Source organism: Tachypleus tridentatus, chromosome 8, assembly GCF_004210375.1.
Source record: "Tachypleus tridentatus isolate NWPU-2018 chromosome 8, ASM421037v1, whole genome shotgun sequence".
NCBI lineage: Eukaryota > Metazoa > Arthropoda > Merostomata > Xiphosura > Limulidae > Tachypleus > Tachypleus tridentatus.
The window spans coordinates 101006392-101027665 of NC_134832.1; the positions used below are offsets into that span (position 1 = coordinate 101006392).

The 21274-nt window shown below is 31.9% G+C and overlaps 1 protein-coding gene across 5 annotated transcripts in view; it reads left to right on the forward strand.

Moving 5' to 3' along the window:
- Positions 1–21274, forward strand: part of LOC143223066 (uncharacterized) — a 54020-nt gene that overhangs the window by 23109 nt on the left and 9637 nt on the right. For 2 of the 5 annotated variants that reach the window (XM_076450479.1, XM_076450480.1), the window contains 16 exons: positions 2201–2349; positions 5043–5134; positions 7338–7424; positions 8049–8160; positions 9617–9653; positions 9961–10136; positions 10856–10934; positions 11367–11473; positions 12321–12474; positions 12777–12894; positions 13439–13556; positions 14877–14965; positions 16216–16334; positions 16902–17008; positions 17611–18309; positions 20766–21022. In XM_076450479.1, the coding sequence (XP_076306594.1) occupies positions 2268–2349; positions 5043–5134; positions 7338–7424; positions 8049–8160; positions 9617–9653; positions 9961–10136; positions 10856–10934; positions 11367–11473; positions 12321–12474; positions 12777–12894; positions 13439–13556; positions 14877–14965; positions 16216–16334; positions 16902–17008; positions 17611–18309; positions 20766–21022 (2433 nt within the window). In that variant the 5' untranslated portion in view covers positions 2201–2267. Of the gene's footprint in view, positions 1–2200; positions 2350–5042; positions 5135–6577; positions 6932–7337; positions 7425–8048; positions 8161–9616; positions 9654–9960; positions 10137–10855; positions 10935–11366; positions 11474–12320; positions 12475–12776; positions 12895–13438; positions 13557–14797; positions 14836–14876; positions 14966–16215; positions 16335–16901; positions 17009–17610; positions 18310–20765; positions 21023–21274 lie in introns of those variants that run through there. The other 3 variants (XM_076450481.1, XM_076450482.1, XM_076450483.1) reach the window with 3 other exon arrangements.

Below are 21274 nucleotides of genomic sequence, written 5' to 3' on the forward strand. Positions count from 1 at the left end.
TTTAAGATGAGCTACGATGTATTCTTACAACAGTATGATAATTTGTCAACTTTTCATTGTACGTTTGTTGATTTTATGTGAACAGCCATACAGTTGTACAAAACTATATTTCATGCAAAATTACTTTCAAATTTAATCTCATAGTATATAAATCTTCTGGGGGAACATGCTCCCAGACCTCTATCGCTTTAGCATATGCATGTTGGTTTTTGATCTCACAAATTAGAACTTTTTTTTTTCAAACACTATGTGTAAAAGTCTTCAGAGAAATTGTTTTTCAGTCTCAAGATAATTACAACATACGCAAGAAACACAGAGTCCAGAAAAACTATTAGGACTAGCTCTGTTGAAAATAGAAAGAGCTTGAGCAAGAACACTTGTTGTTGGTTTTACTGACATGAAATGACGAACATTTTAACTAAGGTCTGGTAAGTACATGTATTTACTCAGCATTGTAGTCAAATGTCAGTGAAAAACGTCGCAGGATTTCCTCTTGTCTTTTGCTATAGAGCGTGTGACATGTTATGTACACCACAGATGTAAATATGTCAGCCATCAGGGACGAAATTAAGACACCGTCAGTAGAATTTTATCACCTCTTGTCGGACATTTGCCGAATTTTTCCGAGCATTTTCGTTATTTGCCTAAACATTCGTAGCAAAAAGAAAGTTTAGTTAATTTCAGCTTTACACAAAACGACGGACAAACATTTTTTCGACAAAATGCAGAGAAAACTGGGTTTGTGCTGGCAAAATATTGAAGGGAAAGTGTGGTACTCTCTTTTGCTACGCCCCTGTAAGCCCCACTATATCTGCTATATCAAACGACGGCGAAGACATTATCCTAATATCGGGGCCAGACGGACAGATAATGTACGCTTAATGCTTAATTAATAATGCATGGACTGAGTCTGGAAACGAAACGTATAAGTTAGTTCGGCAATTCAGGTACTGACAGTATACCTTTTATATTACTCAGGTTTTGACAGTGTGCACCTTGTACAACAGATGAATATTAACTCAGGCATAGACAATGAACATTCAGCACAAAACACTAACATCATTCGCACGTATTAAAAATGTATGTTTACTTTAAGACTACTGCAGGTCCTGAAAAGACATATTTAAGAGTTAGCTAAGATAAGAAGTGGCACAGCAATTTGTCTGCGGACTTACAATGCTAGAAACTGGGTCTCGATACCCGTGATAGGCAAATTGTTTTGTGCTTAACTTCAAACAAAACAAATACAAACTATATATAATGAAAACAGATTAAAGATGCTACATATCATCTTCCCAATTGATGAGTCAACGGTTTCGTTTTTTGTTTTTTTTTACGGTTCAGTATATCAAGAGGCCCAGCATGGCCAGGTGGTCAGGACGCTCGACTCGTAATCCGAGAGTCTCGAGTTGGGATCCCCGTCACACCAAACATGCTCGCACTTTCAGCCGTGGAAGCTTAATAATATACGGTCAATCCCTCTGTTGGTTGGAAAAAGAGTAGCACAAAAGCTGACGGTGGGTGGTGATGACTAATTGCATTCCTTCTAATCTTACACTGCTAAATTAGGGACTCCTAGCGTAGATAGCCCTCGTATAGCTTTGCGCGAAATTAAAAAAAAACAACAAAAATCCATGAATGTCAGAAGAACTATGATATTCACTTGGGCAGTCAATGAAGTTTTATTACTATTTATACCGGTCAATTATTGGTGTCACTGAGCCAGGCGAGCCCTTAACCTTGTGACCCAAAAACACTTAGGAGAAGTGGAGGGTGTGTTGGAAAATATTTATATATATAATGCTTTGTAGGACAGGACTTAATATATATGACAAAAAGTAACAATACTGTCATTTAGAAATATCGCGTAGGTACGATTGGATAAAAGATCACCCCAACAGCTTTAGACCAAACTCACTAAAACTTTTTTTGTAACCTGAACCTACCATGTTATAAACGTATATTAAAATATTTGTGTGCTTTATGTGGCTGTGATTCGGAGTTATTGCGTAAGTGAGATTGAATAAACAATCATGACAACATAATTCATACTAGAACAACGTCGTGAAACGTTTTTATGACATCAACCTGCCATGCTCCAGGCGTACACTTAAAGCATTATGCGATCCGCGTACTTTTTTTATTTCAGTAATTAGAATGCACAGTGCAATTTATTTATTGTAAATGTATTATTCTATAGTTCCGACACTAACCCTTACGTGAGGATTACTATAAAGGAGAAATACACAAGAAAATCTAGCACCGAAATGAAGACTCTTTTCCCACCAGAAGATACCACTAATATAGGTGCCATTTCATCAATTTTGTCATGTTTCAAAAGCATTGGAGGTAAGATAATATTTACTTATGATAATAACTCATAGCCTGATCACAGGTATAAGTTGCTGTAGAAAACTGAGGAAGCCAAAATAAAAGACTTAACGTTTCGTTATAGAACAAGATACGTAAATTAGACATTTCACAAGCAACTATCATATAGGGACTGTTTTGGTTATCAGTAAAGTGAACTACCTGTAGATTATATATAATTATATCCAGAGAACTTAAAATATGGATAGCTTGTGGGGACACCTAATGGTTATGCTTTAAATGCGTTTAAGGACGTTGCATTTGGACTTTCACGAACGACAAGAACGTATGGTGAAATAATAACACAGGTCTACGATGATTTTATTGTCCTGAAACTTTTATATCTTCTATTGTAATTCTTATACGCTAAATTCGAAAGTGATATACAGGTTTATCCACCTCGTGTGGATTTTTCATAAAACTCGTATGTACTCTTACTTGAATGAATAATTTTTATTGAAATGGAGTCATATTTTGTTGAACTTTAGATGTTGGCTATCACTGGCTATAGATTTCTCTATAAAATCGCGACGTGAAAGTCTTATTGATCGTTCTAGAACTCACGGGAAACAAACCACTGATATATAAACAGTTAACAGGCAGCATGACGTGTTCTTTCTGATTAGCATTTGTTTGTGTGTACACTTTGACTTTTTTTTTCTTTTCCATGTTACTTAATCATCGCTATGGCAACAAGAGATTGTGTAATGATCCAAACATGTTATGTTATATTTGTAGCATGTGTTTGTTGGGTATCATATTAGGAAATTGACTTTGGGTGAACAGTTCAAAAGGACAATGAGGAATGTTCAAAAAGAAGCGTGGATTACTTTGAAAGATGTTATTGACAAATATTTAGGAAACAACAAGGACCCAAATTACGAAAATATTACCAATAAAATACTCAATAAATACATACAAATACTGGGGTTGAAATACGAGCTTTAAAGTTCATTTTTTGCTGTCACATATTAACTGTTTCTTTGAAAATCTCGGTGTCCTTACATCAGGGAAATTGAAAAGAGGTATTACGGAAGATGTAACATCAATATGATGGCTGATTACTGCTAGTCATTGAAACAAGGTGCTACAGACACAATACATAAAAGAAACACTGGAACATGTGGATCTGAGATTAAAAGTCGTAGGTTTAACACATAAAAAACAGAATGAATGGTGATACATTCATTTGACATCAATGTTCTTCCTATTTTGTCAGTTTTTTGTATTTTTATTAACAAACGTAATAATAAAAATGTTCATTGTGGTAAGCGAAAAAATAATTTCATCTGAGTAAGAATAGTTTCTTCTCGATTTGTAAAAAATACTTACATGATAGAAAAAATGAGTATTATTTTCGAAATATGTGTAGTTTAATTATGTAAAATCCGTTATTAAAACCAAAATAGCTTCTATAAAGTTTAAACTCTCAGGTCCGTGCAATTTGTAAAATTGTATCATTTACAAGTCGAATTTCACAGCTTTTACGTATTGTGCATTGTTAAAAATAAGAAATAAGTTGAATTTAATATACTTTTGCATTTCATTATAAAGCAAGTAGAAAACAGAAGCTAAAACTTTACATTTCATAGCTTGTAAATTATCTACATATGTGTAGTTTTATTACGCTGAACTTTTATTGTATACATGAGACAGGAGGTTGGTTACTCAGAAAACAGCTATGCCAAGAACACATCTGAATGTTTAATAAACGTATATCGGAAAAGTAATATGGTCACTATGCTTGCTTAGCGCAAAACAGGGTTGTAGTTTTTTATTGTTAGCATTACAGAACATTCGATGTTGTCCGTCTGTGAACGGATATGAGTATATTAATCAAAATCAGCTCCAAGACATTTCAATACATTTATATAGTTACTCATGAGTTCAACTTGACACTGGACTCTTATGTTGAACTACGTTTGTTCAGTAATTATAAGTCTGTTAACCTCAGGGATACTTACACATTATGTTGAATTGTCATTTATAAAAAATCGTAAGACTAGTAAAGGAGCCAAGACAATAATCAACCCTGAATTGTTAACTTAAAAAAATGGTCAAAATATTCATTTAACTTTTATTTCTCATACACACATTTTCTAAGAGAAACAACAAAACATAATTTACATTATTTAGATCATTCAAAGAGGTATGATTTAGGTTTTCTCTTTCTGTTTGTTTTATAGTTATGTGAAAACTTTTTTTTCATGTGAATATTACTGCCAGTTTCATGACTCTTGGAATGACAGTCATCAACTGCCTCGTGCAAGACTTTCACTTCTTAATAGTTATCCGTGTAGTTGTATTATTTTAAATAAAGAGAAGCTTTGAATTATTTCCAAACGTATTAATTAAAATTTTTATGGAGCGCAGTTTGTTTTCACATTAGCAGAGCCAGGTGTAGGACGTACAATGTAGAGTTAGATCCGAGGAATACGTACTATTTTTTTACATGTATTAATATACATGTAATTCTTTTGGTAGATGACAAGAGATAATCAATATTTTTAGTCTTGTTCTGAGTTGTATGTTCTTTCTTTAGCTTGTAAATGGTTCGGAAAACTACGCAAAGCTAATTTTTTGGAAGAAAGATTGAAAGCGCCATCATTTTGCTTGAGGTGGAAGAAAGTGAATAGAAGTGTCAGGTTTTTGTGATTATTATTTGTTTTTAGTTTATTCTGAAGAACTACTACGAGGACGTAAACAGTTTTTCAAATCGCCTTCCTTCAAAGAACTGAACAACAAACCCGTCGTAAAAAATGGGGTAAGTAGTTTTACTATTAGTGCACTGTTTGAAAGAATTGTAAAACACGAATGAAATTATGGAATAAAAATGAATTCCTGAAATTTTCCATGTTATGTGATATTTTATAGAGGGACACATGAACACTGTTATTATCAGGTAATAGCTTTATGTTGGCTTGAAGCTACCGTCTGTGAAAAGAAAGTTTCTTCGTTTATGATCAATGACATGTACAGAGGGGTAGGGGCTCAAACCCCCTGTCTTTATGCTTCAAAAGTGCCCTTTTTTCGTTCATAAAAAAATAAAGTTATTGAGGTATACGTCTGATTTCTCACCTTCCTTGTTGCGAATTATTAGGTAGGAAAAAAATTTAGCTTTACCAGACCAGTTTATAAGACCAACTGAATAGGAATGAAAGAAGACCTGATTGCTTTTCATAACTTCAGTGACGTCACTAGGTACTTTCGGGATTCGGGACTCGTAAAACTTGCGGGAATTTTCGGTGTCTTGGTATAATATCCACCATTATTTTCTACTGTGATTGTTCAAGAGCACGAAACTGATTTGGCTCTGTTGAATAGAATCGGGCAACAGGTTCCGTGCACCAGTTCCTAGTGATGCTTCTGCATGTTGTTGTTTTTTTTGTTAGCTATATGTAACAGAAGCGATTAGCAGCTCAATAATAAACCTAATCTAACCACTCCTACACCAAGAAAAAAAATTGCCTCGCTATTCTTGAAAAATGCTCTTCTTTTTTTTTTTTGTCATTGAGCCTCTGTCTTTTAATGTTCTCTGCACATTACTGGTGTTTTGGGTTTCGTTTTACGTTTTTTTTAAACTAACCAAACTAAGTTGAATTGACGCCTACAGTACTCAGAGGAAAATATGATGGCTCACATAGGCATCAGGTTTCGTTATTTTGTTGGGAACAGCATAAATAGCCCGTTATGTAGCTTTGTGCTAACTAACAAACAATAAAGGAGATTTAATCAGAGTGCGATATTTAAGCATTGGCGGATATTAATGTTAGGAGCAATTCTGCAATATTTGTATTAGTACTGTAGTTGCGGAAATTAAATGTTTAAAACAGGTATTTGTTTGGCAGCTTGAGTATTTATTCAACTCTTAAGGCGTCTGATGTACGAAATACAGTTTATTAAGTCGTTATTCAAAGTAGCAATGAATACTTCAAAGGGCTTCGGATATTAGATCTGTAGAATTGGAATAAAATATTGTAAGTTTAGAGAAGTCACATAAAAGTCTAACTCAGTTTTAACCTTTTAATTACAGAAATGTATGATTTGCATACTGATAAATCAACAAAAATAAAATCTCAATAGTTCCCATGAACAGCTAATGTCAGGCGGGGCGTGAATATTATTCCACAAGAATCTAGACTTGAATCACGTGCCGAGGAGATCACGCGTAAGGCCAAGTACGTGTGACGTCAATATGCAACCTTTGTGGAGGCAATAAAGGACACGAAGCTGAGAGAAGCGGTTTGTGAAATTGCGTAACTGCTTAACATGTTGCAGTTTTTCACAGATCGACAATGCAGCAGAATAATACAATTTAGGGATTTTCTGTAGACGTAGTATTGATCAACGCAAATTTCAAGTATAGAGTATAATGTTCTACGTAGAAGAGCGAACAACGTTTCGACCTTCTTCGGTCATCATCAGGTTCACAAAGTAAGAAAGAGGTAACTGACCGGAAGCTGACCACATGAACCCGACGATGACCGAAGAAGGTCGCTCTTCTTCGTAAAATATTTTCTCAACCCAAACGTGCCGTTTTTGCATACATATTTCTCTACAAGTGAGTTTTCTCGACATCACTGAGTATAATGTTCTGCTAGAATAAATCTTCAAAGTTAAACATCTGTGATTTATTTGGCCATTATCATAAAATTGTTAATATAACAGATATATTAATTATGTTTCTATGGAAACGTAAATGTTGCAATGTTTGAGTTGAAAAGAGTGACAAATGTAATGATGTTATTAGCAGTGAAATGAAATAAACATGCGAAAAAAAACTTAAATTGAAAGGGCGTAATTAAATATTACTTTTGCTAGAAATTTTCCATTAACACATCTAACAATTCACTGTTAATACTACCTTTACTAGCTCGTTTGCACAAACGTCATCAACAAATTAAAGTTATTAATCGTATGTTTATATCTTGATGGTAAAATAATATCAGGATGTTATATCATTTCAGGAAGGTTTTTGTGTTGTGCTATCACTACAAGATGGGTCAATTCTATATGCTACAAATTCGATTTCGAACATTCTTGGCTACCCTAAGGTAGGATTACTTATTTCATTTAGTTAAGACCTTTTCATATTTAGGGGCGGAGGGTAAATGCATGTATGTATATTGTTAATTCTTAATCTAGATTGAGGGTTAAAATGATTTAACAGTTAAAAAAAGTAGATAGAAAAATGCCTATAAATAGAGAGATGAACAAGAAGTATGGTAGTAAATTGTAATAATCCTACTTTACCTTTTAATCCTTATTTTACTAGTAAATTATTAATAAGATTGATATAATTTACAACTACATCATTTATTGTTTTAATTATTTGTTACTTTTATATAACTTATCTCTGTCTGGAAGCATTCTTAAATAGGGCATTTTTACAGCCATTAGGCTGAACATAGTTTTTGTTTTTTGTTTTTTTTCCCTAAAGCTAGAGATGTTAAGATTAAGAATCATTGTATCAAATAGTATGTTTTATGTTAAAGCAGAAAATGTACTACAGAGGCAAACATTCTTTAATGTGTTGTCATCTGATTTCAGAAGAAGAAGAAAAGAATACATGTACTACAGATATTGTAATATATATATATTATGGTATGTTAGTTTGTATGACAATGTGTGTTAATAAATTATGCAAGTAATAACTTGGGATATTCTTCTTTTTCAAGGACATGTTGGTTGGACAGTGCTTGGAAAACTTTTTATATCCTAGAGATCAAGTTATTTTTACAAGCCACTTAACTCAAGGGTTGCATGCACAGTTTACTGAAGGGAGAAAAGGTAAAAACTATTTCTGAACTTTGTTATTTTATTTCAAAATTTTTATTTATTAATATTTTAGGTATTACTTGTTTTGGTCAAGATCTGAGAAAACAGCATTCAGAATTACTGATTGATATGTTTGAAAAACAAAGGTCTTTGCTCCTTATAAACATGATAACTAAGTAAATAATGTACATAGTAGCTGTTGTTTATATCCAGATTTGAGCCATTTGTTAATCAATCAGTGTTATCACATATATATATATAGGTCATGAAATCCATATTCTAACTTGGTGATTCTCAAACTTCTTAGGATTCACCCATTCCTTAATTGTCAGTGGTACTTGTATACCCACACAGATACTGTCACTAAGTGCTGATGTATACATCTAGTCAAGTAGTGAACCAATAAATTCCTTATAATAACAGATACAAGAGGTGTTTGTCCAATAATATACAAGCTAATAAAAGAGACACCAGTCAAGCACACATACTGTTTTGACTTGGCAGGAGACGTTACCAGTTAAGTTTCTTTACCTTGTAGTTACACGTAATGATGTCTTTTGTTCATAAACCTCCTCACTTTAAAAACCACTGTTATAATGAAATGTCAAATGATTCTTTACAGATTGAAAAGTCTATTAACTGAAAGGATTTTGGTAAAAAGGAAACTTGTGTCTTTTTAGCTCAAATATTCATGTTAGTATGTGGTACAGTTTTATAGGTATCTTGCTTTTTCACACCAAAAGTGATCATTCAGAAATAACCTCCTCAAATTTGCAAAATTCCAAGAGCTTGGTTTTACTATGCCTCATGGAAAGATTTGTTTTCTTAGTACAAAGCTACACAGAAGGATATCTGCACTCTACTCACCATGGGACTTAACCCAGGTTTTAGCATTGTAAGTCATAAACTTGCTGTTGAACTTCTGGGGGATCTTATGGAAAAATAAACCCTGTTGTAGTTTTCTTACAGTAAATACATATATACTCATTCTTTTTTTAACACAAACAATAGGTTCTTAATACTTGTTTACAGTTTAAAGTATATTTAATATAATACACAACACTCCAAACCTCATAATTGAGTTATTGTAAGGTTGTTGATAAGAGTATAGAACTTTTGAGATAATTATTAAAATATTTATATACTATTCTAAGGCATGCTAGTGCTGAAAATATGAAGTTGCACTAGTTAGTTAATTTTTGTTATACTCAAGAAAAGGCAAAAGTAATACATGAGACTTGTTAAATCTCATCATTAGTTTCATGGTTTATTAGTTTAATTGAGTATGTGTTAAGTTATATGAAATATCCTTTGAGTTAGTTAACTTTCATACACTAAATATTAATACTGATGAATTTGAAAAACTGAATGTTATGGAAAAATTATAATGGGCTGAAGGAAAATATTAATTCCACAAGAAACTTCATAGACAAGATCAACAGCATAATGTCTGTTTCTTCAATTTCAGGTGCCTGTGAAAGTTCAAGTTTCTACTGTCGAATCAGGTTTGTAATAGTTGGATGTCATTAGGTAAGCTGTATTCATTGTGAATGTGTGTATGTTTTATTGTAATTTTTTAAAAGTTTTATTACAGGCTAGTGGGAAAAATTAAATTTGAAATGAGCATTTGTACCAACCCTGAATTATAGCAAAAAGGCTTAGGTAACAGGTTCCATTATTACATGTAGGTGACTTGTATTTCAGTGGTCATTATTTATATACAAACATTTTATTGCTTTTTATATGTTTATTCTTAATAGCTGGTACATACCCACATTAATCTCATTGGTAAATCTGTATAAAATATTTCAGGCAGTATCAAAGCTTAAAGTTTGGTTTTGGGTTGTCAGAAAAGAAGCCATGTTACAGAACATGTCACATTACATTGCACGTTAAGGACTTATTTGAAGACTTCACATGTTTGGAGGATACTACACAAGCTATGTGTCTAGTAGCAACAGTAGTGCCTGTACAATCAGCTTATAAATGTGAGTTGCCTCATATCAATGTCTTAATGAAATATTTAGTCAAAAAAGCATGTGTAGATAACCCCTGAAAAAAAGTTGATTACTCTTGAATTTTTAATGTGTTTGGTAGTGATTCATTTGATCCTGGAAATACACAACTTAATTTAAGAAAAAAGTATATATTAAAATACATATGTAATATTAATAATTGAAACCATCTGTACTTGGGGGAACTGCATAATACAAAATTGAGAAAGTCAATTTTACATTTCACAAGTATTTTATTTATTACTACCATGATTTCACCAGTAAAGGCATCACCAGGTATCATGTATAATAATTAAGCCTGCCAAGCACACTATTCACATAATAAAGAAAGATGTATTACTTGTTACTATGAATTGTACTTTATTTTTTTGGGTACAAAATTGTGATAGTTTTTATGATAAAATAACAGAGTTTGATCTTTATGGCTCCCTGACGTACATTGTTATATTCAGTGATTTAAGTAAGTTTACCCCTTAATTGCAAATTGTTAAAGCTAATTACATAGTTTATTGGGACTTGATTTGTTTAATTTCATTCTGTTATCAATGCAATTGTTTCAAAAATTTTTAATGTTCTTCAGTATATAATTAAGATTTTTGAAGAAATAAAATAAATGTAGATGCAGTATTTTTTAAACATCAAATAAAATACATTTTGTATATTGGAGGCAAAACATAATTAATTTTTGTTAGTGCCAGACGAAATCCCATCAATGACCTCCTTCTCTACAAGACACAATGCATCTTGCTATTTCAGTCATGTTGATAACATGTAAGTTTGATTTTTATAGTATTATTACATTAACTTGTATACAGCTCCTAGTTTTTCAATGTATTTTACTTAAATTCTTTTTTCTTTCTTGTCAGTTAATTTGAGCTACCTTGTAGCTTAGTTTGTTTCCATTATACTAATGTCAGTTAATTTTTTTTGTATAAACTCTGTCTAGACACTATAGACTATATTTTAACTTCACTTCTGTATGACATAGTTTTGCTAATATATCCATAATAATAGTCTGTTCTACTTCTTTTTAACCCATGTCTCCATTTAATAACACGTTCAAGTTTCAATAGTGCCTCTGTTTTCCAAAATCTGAGAAACTTGTTAGCTAAGAACTCCTTTTTTAAAAACTTGTAGCTTATGGATATCAGTTGTGTATTGTAGCATGCTAGATTAAGTTTATTTTTCTTATTATTTTGACAGTGCCATCCCCTACTTAGGTTTTACACCACAGGATATGGTGGGAAACTCTGCATTTGATTTCTATCATATGGATGATTTACCTCAGTTGAAGGATATCTATGAATTAGGTTGGATTTAAACAAGTTAATGAATTAGCTTGTCTTTGAAAATATCTAAATTATGATATTTGTTAAGTAATATCTTAATGGGTGATGTCATATTTTTATATCTGACCCAGTTTTCTTTTATAAATGACTTTTTATTGTAATTTATATAAAATTGTAGGAAACTTAAATCAAGCACTGATATATTAAAGCAAAAACTTATAGAAGCAAAATCCAGTTCAGATGAGTATTTTTAATAAATGAAATTATTCATGATAATTTATTAAAAATTCAATTGAAATATAGCTAAAAATGATTAAGTGTTTTTAAGTATTATAGTGAAAAAATATATAACAGATAATACAAACTTTTGCTCAACTTCAGTTCACCACAGTAGTTGATGAATTAGTTATTTCTAAACATAGAGTTGAGTAGCAAACTTAATGAAAGATTTTTGGACATATCTTTTCATTTCAAGATGGATTGCTAATTGTTTAATGAAACTGAGCTGTGTTCATTTATTTGATTCAGTTTTTACTTGATGTACTAAAGATGTCATATTCTTTCAACTTTAAAATGCTATTCAAAATAATTTCATGTTACATAATTGTCTTTATTAGAGCATAAGATCTAGAACAGTAATTGTGAGTTAACTAACAGTCCTGTTAATAGTTACATTTTTGTGTATACTAGATTAAGGGTATCTAACATATCCTTCAGTGTTTTTCTATTACAGAAGTTCACAAATGTGAATGTTAATAGCTTATTTAATTAGCTTACTATTTTTCTACAAACTTTTACAACAATAAAATGTAAACAGTGCATTTTGGTGAAAGATATAAATTATGCAATAATTTTATAACTCTTGCAGTCATGAAAGAGCAGGGCTGTCCATTCCGAAGCAAGCCTTATCGGTTCCTAGCATCAAACGGCTGTTATGTTGTATTGGAAACAGAGTGGTCCTCTTATGTTAATCCTTGGACCAAGAAACTTGAATTTGTTGTAGGACAACATCGTGTTTTGAAGTAAGTTGCAGACTTGCAAGACCTTTGGTTTTGTATATATAATTATGGACATGTATGTGTGTGTGTGTGTGTGTGTGTGTGTGTGTGTGTGTTGTTTTTGTATGTAAGAAAACAATTATTTCATTAAGCTTTCCAGAAGAAAGATGTAATTATTGTTGTATTGGATATTTTTGTATTGAGTGTTCACACTTAGTTAGGTTCAGGTGGATGATAATCAGATTAACCATTAGAACTCAAAATCCATTTACAGTTTGGTAAACGTAAGTTGGTAATTTAATTTGTTTCTTCCATAATTCTTTTAGGGGTCCAGAAGATCCAAAAGTGTTTAATGAAAAGTCTCTGGAGGAAAATCCAGTATCAGAAGAACTTCTCAAAGCAAGTCAGCAAATACAAGAAGAGATAAAAGAGCTGTTAACACAGGTATTAATATTTAACTATGTCTTATAGTTTATTAACCTGGACCTTTGAAACACTTGTTTGGCCTGAGATGGCCTGATGTATAGGTCGTTTGATTTTCAATACATTGGTCATGAGTTTGAAACCCTTTACCAAACATGCTCACCCTTTCAGGCATAGGACAATTTGTTATGTAACAGTCAATCCCACTATTTGTTGGTAAAGGATGATCCAAAAGATGGTGATAGATGGTATTGACTAGCTTCTTTTCTTTGAGTCTACCATGTCTAAATTAGGGATTGCTTGTACAAATAGCACTTGATTAGCTATACGTAAAATTCAATAAACAAACAGAAAACACCTAGCTGGGGTTTTAATATTTGTTTATACATTTTCTATATGAGATAAATACTGGATGATTTACTTCTAAAGTTTGTATCTTGGCAAAATAACTATTCTATATAATGTATAGCTGGTATACTTAAAGTACTAATGTGGTTCCTGTTTTCAGAAATATATTTCGCATTCTAATAATTAATTTCATACCTGTATGGTCTTGTCATTTCAGCCAGTAAAAGCCATTCTCAACAGCATGTGTAAAACCCACAGTTGCAAGAGAAAACTAGCTGTAGCTCACCAAACATGTACCTTACTGGATCAGATAGGAAGAAGTACAACTGCTGTTGGTATGTTTTAATTTAACTCCTTTCCCTGTTTTAGTTAAATAATGATTTATGAAAGTTTTGCAGCAGAAAATAGATCTGTTTATGAATTATGTACAGTGAAGGCTTCAAGTGTGAAGTACATTGTTTTAAGAATTTTTAGATTGAGAGTGAATACATTCGTATGTTTTGGGAGATTTATATTTGGTGGCATAAGTTCTTAGTCAGTGTTTTTAGAATTTCCGAGATATTTCTTACTGTATCTAGATTTAGTCCAACTTTTCAGACAAAACATAGATGTAAACAATTCTTTCCTCTTTGTTTATCTTGCATGAGAACATAATGTTGTAAAAGTTAGATATATATTTAGTCTACAGTCCAGTTTGACTTGTGTATCAAAAATGCATCTGTGTTTCTGAATACCTGGTTCATTTGGTTATGGGCTGAAACTTTAAGCCTCACATTTAAGTCAGATGGGAAGATTTATAATAGTTTTAAAATGTTGCTGTAAAGCATTAAAACAATAAAATTTCATGTTTCAACATATTCAACTACTAATTTCGCCCTTACCCTCACCCCATCCAACCCAGCTCTCCCATTTTTGTTCAAAAGTTTTGGGAAAGCATTTTATGCTGAAATATATCCATAATAACCTTTAGCATAACTTTATGTTCTTGTTTAATGTTTTTAAATATTTACTTATCTAAGTCTTCCTTTAGATTCAGAAATTATTCTACTTTGTGGAAAAACAGATCTTACTTAGAACCAGCTGGTTGCAAAATATGGAATTAATCTCAGTCTGAATTTGAAACAATTTTGTGTAATAAAAGAAACTGCAGAAAAGTCGAAGCTTAGCACTGTTTTACATCTATTACCATTGATTTGAAACTGTGTTAAAAATAACATTCAGTGTTGATCTTTAATGCAGCAATTATTTCAATAGCAAAAGTTACTTAATTCAGAGTAATTTTATGACAAAATGTTTTAATCAAAATAATAATAGGTTAGAAGTTGTGAACTTAATTAATTTGTAGGTGGAATCAACTGTACTGAATTACCTGGTATAGGAAATACTAACTTTTTAAGAGGATAAATAATACAATTACACCATTTAGAACATGTAAAAATATCTACATGCTTGATGAGTTATTAATTTACATGAAGATAAAGTACACATGTTTGCTTTTTGCCTGATCAGAAACAATGGAATCTAGAAAGTGCTTTTAAGTGTATTTTTTTGGTGTTTTTTCCTTAACTTGTTTCAGCAGAAGAACATGGACAGAAAGAAGGATGCAGTTGCTCTGTAAGTACAATTTTTGATCATAATACTGTTTTTTGTCACAGAACATCACAATCCTCACGTACAGATATGTAGTCAACCCAACTACCTACAAGAACGTGTGGAATGCCAGGACATTACTACACCACATGCCGTAGGTTGACTCTATTCCTAAGGCTTCACTGGGAAATTTAAAGAGGGATAATTTTTGAGTGCTGCTTAGATTGGCATGTTGAAGAATTCCGTTGTCTTTGTCATGACGCTTTAGAATCTTATTTAACATTATGATGAAAAGGATGTAGTAATAGAATGATGTTTTATCTCTTGAAATCTTCATAACTTGTATAAAAAAACAACAACAAAACTACAAGAATATAAAACTAATGAATTTTGCAGGTTCTTATTTTTGAGTTTTTTAATTCTTCAGATTTTTAGTGTAGTGTCCTTGATATTGAATGCTGTATATCATCACACTAATTATATATAGAAACTATTTTGGTTCATGCAGAGGCAGGCTTTAGACTTTGAGAGTGTCCACTGTTATAGTTTGTATATTAAATTTATCTGTCTCAAGTGTTTAAGGATTTATTAAAAAGGTTAAATGTGTTGCAGTCTTGGTTTCACCCAGAGCCACAGTTCTGAGCTACTAATATGGCTCATTGTGAAAAGTAATTGTTAAGCATTTCACTTAAGCAAACAGCCACTTAACAATAACATACAGTAAATCTAAATATTTTTATTCTTCAAAATTGTCACATATTGAAATGTGAATAAAAATGTGATTTAGATCTTAACACTTTGGTGTAGAATATCATTCTTGCAAAATAAAATGATATAAACATTATTTGTGCTGTTCTCCTGTGAATGTTGAGTTTTGCCCACATATGCAGCTTTTCAAATGCAGCAATAGGAGAAACTAGAGTAAATAGAAGACATACAAATCTCAGACAGACACTACCATTCACAATATATGTTTCCATTTGTTAAGGATACAAGTTTTTGCAAAGTATATATTGTTGAAAAACCAACAAATGGATATAAAATAAGAATTTAAATTGATGCTTGAATTTCTTTTTGACAGTTTACATATATTGATGAAGAATTTTCATAGTTTAACAATTTATTATTGTATACTGCATTTATTCAAAACAAACATTTTAATCTTGAAGTGTTAGCTAAAATGGAATAGAAGATTGCCTTTATCTTTAAAATCCTTTTATAATTTATATTGGGAGTGTGCTTTAGAAGTTTTATTTGTTGTGAGAATATAATTATTTTGTTTTAGAAGATATTAGAAAAGTTACTAAAATCCTTATTTATAAAAAGAGTTGTATCATAAGTTTCTGAAAGTACATATACCAGAAATTTTAGGTTTCTTACAGAGCAGTTTTCTTTTCCTTTCAGGATCAAGCTTCTGTAGTGATGGGAGAAATTTCTCCTCATCAAGAGATACATAATTCTGATCCTTCTGCTGCCACTATTTTTTCTGTACAGAATATGCAGTACCAGGAAAACATTGAAAGGTAAGTGTACTATGTTGACATTTGAAGAACTGACAAAGAAAAGTGTTCTTTTGTAAGCATTAAAAAAAAGAAAGGAAAATTAACTAATTTAAACATTTAAAGTAGGTATATTTTAAGAGTAATTATTAAGTATCTAGTAAGTTCAGCACTAGCTCTACTTTGTGAAAATAAAAATGTTTGTTAGTTATTACCAATGGGAAATGTGCTGCTGCTTAATATATTCCATCTTATCTAGATGTATGATAATAGAATAACAAGAAAACAAAACTCAAGTGGATGAGGCATTTTTATTATTATTGAAATGTTGTCTTTTATTGCAAAATTACACAATCTACTGTGTCTACTATGGGGGAATCAAACTAATTTTACCATTGTAAGCCATCAAGGTAACAACTGAGCCACTGAAAGACTTTATAATGATATGATAATATTTGTTTTGGTAATATTGTCTAGAGATAACTTGGCTTGTAAGGCATGAAAGAAGTAAAACGTAATTGTTTCTATTTGGGTTTCTTTGCACAGATATGAAGTGTTCTACAAAGAGCATTTTTTGCATGAATTATTTAGGTTTTTTGCTAGTCAACCAAAGACATATTCATCTGATGGGTCTGGTGAGAGTAAGAATGAAGAACGACTGAACACAAGTACTGATGAAGAAATTGAAAAGTTCAGTGGTAAGAACAAGACTGTGACAGAAATAGGAAAAAAACAAGTTTTCTTACTGAAAACCAACTAGTGGTAGATATACCCGTGTACAACTATAATGGACTAGTTTAAATATGAAGTTTATAAATTATATCAACTTGAGCTTTTAAACTGATTATAATTTGAATTCTCTGTGCTTTGATTATCATTATGAACCAGGAGGTTCGATTTTCACTAGCAAATTAAGATGATGAGGAATATACACAAATGAAGTCATTTTTTACAACTTTTTATTTTGAATATTTCATCAGTTTTGTTGCTAGTAAATAAGACTTTAAGACAGTTACTTGGAATAAAAGTCGTTCATGTAGACAAGACCTTAAATCTGTTTACTTTTCAAAAATTATTTTTAGCAAATAAAACGTTTCTGATGAGTAAGCTAGTCATAGTTCTGTAAAGAAACCTAATAATAAATTGGTTAAAACATAATTCTTTTGGAATGAAAAGTGTGATACAGTTACTAGATTTGATTTGTGGTATTTTCATAATACAAGTGTTTGATTTATGATTTGTATAAACTAAAAAGCAAGTTAATTTTGTTTGGATATCATGAATATCATTTCTTTTCTAGGATTTGCTGATGATAATGACAGACAACTTTCATCTCACTCACCAAGGTCAGCTAGGTTCAAAGCTTGTGGTTTACCTAGCTCTAATTTCATACAAAAGATGATTTCTAAAGGTGACTCTGGCAATGGGTCAGTTCCATCACAGAATAAAGATCGGAAAATGGACACCATCAATGGTAGTAGTAGTTGTAGAAATGCCAAAGACAGAAGTAATTGTACTGTTTGGCATCCTCTGACTGAGGAGGCTTTGTCTGAACATAATCGTATGACTCAGAAGTCCTTTGTACCATGGAAAGAAAAGATGTCCAACGTTTCTAGTCCTGTTTGTAAAGGGAAGGATGCTCTTCATCACAAAAGATCTCAGGTGAAAGAATACCCTGCTGGTTCACATAAACATAAATCAAACCATAAATATACATTAACAACCACACCATGTCAGACAGAAGGAGGGACTAATCCAATGCAAGCTTTGGGAATGCCATACATTTCCTTTAATTTTGCTCCTCCATTTTCTCTTCAAAGTTTTCCTATATTAGCACCCACAGCACCAATCTTTACTTCAGCTAACTCTACTTCTGGGGCAACTTCCTTCTCAAATCCAGTATTCAATACCTCAGTACCAAACTTTGGGTTCAATTCTTGCACATTCTTTCCACATAAGAATGCAAATGAAGGTCACTCTTCACCGTTCTTTATACCAGGTAATTCTGTTATTTGATATTTATTGTATAAAGTTTTATATATTACAATATTTCAGATTAATCATGTGTTATAACATGGTAAATAATGTTTTGATATTGATGTTCTCAGACAACATTATTGCACATTTTAAAGAGAGGACTCTTTTTTATTAGTTAGTGAAATGCTATATCCAGTGTTTAACAGTCTGATATTTGTACAAGATCAAATTTCAAAATATAATGCAAGAAAAACCTTCAATGGAGTAAGAAATCTGTAATGTGTCCCAAGTTCCAACAAGTGAATGTATTATTATTATGATTACATGCATTTCAGATACTTTTTTGCCAACAAAGGTGTTTTCTTAACTCTTAGATATGACTTCATTTATTTTTAAGCTATAGAAATAACTCAAATATACTGAAGCTTGTACTAGTGTCAGTAGTGTATGTGATATTTTGGATTTTTGTTCATGATTTGTTTCATCATTTTGTTGAATTTGGAAAGCTATTTTAGTAATTCCAGAAGAAAGAAGGGAAATGTATACACCATATACAAAGAGAGCACATAGCTGATATTGCATTTTATTTCGAATTAAATTAACTATTTTAAGCCTCACATACACTCCTTAATTTGGAATCTTCTAGTTATCTAATGTTATAGAAATAAACATTACACAGTATACCATACTCCTTCTCTTAGCTGTTAACCATCTGGACAGTATAAACCAAGTATGCTGTCTGCTCACATAGGTATGTGAATTTACATTTATTATGTGTTAAATGAAATATAATATCAAAAATATTTCTCTTATAAAACTTACAACAGAACTAAGAAACAAGTGCATATTGTAGATCTGTATCTAGCACAAACAATTAACCACACATCCAATCTATATGGTGTTTTCCTAAAATGCCTGATTTTTCACAACTCTTTTTACTATGGGTTTCTCTGACTGACTTGTACTTAGTGGATTCTCCAAAAATACATGTTAAACTTCCGTTTAAATCATCCTACAATTATTCTTGGCTAACAACCAAGTACATGAAGTGTAAACAATTGAATTCTCAACATCATTCATTTGAAATGCTGAAATCAATTTTCTGCAGGAATATACTAGGTATAGACTGGATTCCATTAAACATGCAGACAAATACTCTTCTTTGGCTCTGCAGTATATTTTTCATTGGAAAAAAGTCTCATTTTAGGGCTGATAAGTTGAAAGTACACTTCTATTTGCACACTTTCTAAAAGTCATCTAAACTTTGAGAATAATGGTTTCACAGTTTTAAATTGTCCAAACACACAGATATCCATAGATGTTGCATCTGGCAACTTGACCAATATGTAGTTGTATGGAAAAGCATGAATACCTACTTTATTTTGTAGCTACTTGAGGTATGTAATGGTTGAATGGATATGTAATGGAAGCAACTTCTGTACATAACTTGGGTCAGTTTTCCAGATGAAAATCTTTCTTGATCATGTTGTATAGTGTTGCTGGGATATGTGGTAGGTTATTTTCACCTGTTACAAAGATGCTGCACTTTGATCATTTTGGCAAGAGTACAACTTGTTACTTGTTTCTTGTGAATTGTCTTGGTATCCCGAGCTGATCCTTGTTCCTCTGTTCTCCAATGCCATGTACATAACTTTAACAACCTCCAAAATACATATATGAATTTTTTTTAGCAACTTATTATATTGTATCCAGTATTTTCTCAAACACAAACTGTTTTTGTTATAGGGTAATATAAAAAGTTGATAAGTGATGCTAATTAATAATATCACATTGAATGACTCTCTCTTTGTGATCAGTTCCTGCATCCTTCACTCCACCTATGCATGTAGGGTTAATGATTACAACCACTTAGTTGTGTTACCATGTGACATGTTAACATTTGCTTGAACTCTTATACAGATAGATTCCCCAGTATAGGCTCATAACCTTAATGTCAACAACCTGTTGCTTAGTTTCTTCATCCCAAAAATATTTTAACATTGTTCACTCATAATGGAAACATCAGTACCTGTGTGAAACTTCATGAAAATAAATGCATCATTTAATATGATATCAGCATTGGCTCCTGTGTCCTGTACCCAATTGTTAAACACATACATTCTTCTTTAACTATTTATTTTTTGGCACAGTAAATTGTTTGTTTTTCTTACCACATTTGTGGCATACAGAATCTTTAAACCTGCAGTCATGTTCCTTGTGAGGTCTGCTGCATTGATAACATACAATATCAGTTTGCTTGCTGATCTTCATCATTTATGTTTACTGTGTAGCCATTTTGTTTACTGGTGGTTCAGGACAATGTGCCACATCCCACTTGGATTAGCTATGTGGCTAGACACCAACTATTCCTCCTTGTACACAAATGTATTCTTATAAACAGAATAATACATATTTGATAGTGGTTTTATTATAACTTCTTTTATTGTAATTTCTTTTAACATACATTGTATATTGAAGGTGCTATGTGTGTTGGAGCATTTCCATTCCACCCATCAATGTCCACAATCATTCCTCAGACAGGCTATCCTTTATGGTCTTGTGGACCAATGCCTAATGTTTCTGTTAGCAACTGCAGCCAATCTTCATTTCCTAATGTAGGAAGTTTTGGACACCAGATATTTAACCCATCAGTTCCAGTCGTCATGAATACAGCCACTTCTGAAGTGGCTATAACAAAAGCTCCAGGAAATCTTCCTGTGTCTCAGAAACTGCAGGTTAGTTCACTGTGTTTTGTTGCATAATGTATGAATAGAATGTGTGTTCAGGACATAATGTAATCTAAAACTATTTGTTGAACATAACTTAAACTACATAAAATGTTGTAAGTTATAAGATAGACACCTATAAGGGGCTCTAACTTTATTTGCTGTGATGGTAGGTTAGTACTAAACTAGACTAAAATGAGCCAAAGTGAAATCCTATAACCTTGTCTTGTAACTTTCAGTTAATGCCTCCCAGCAGCACAT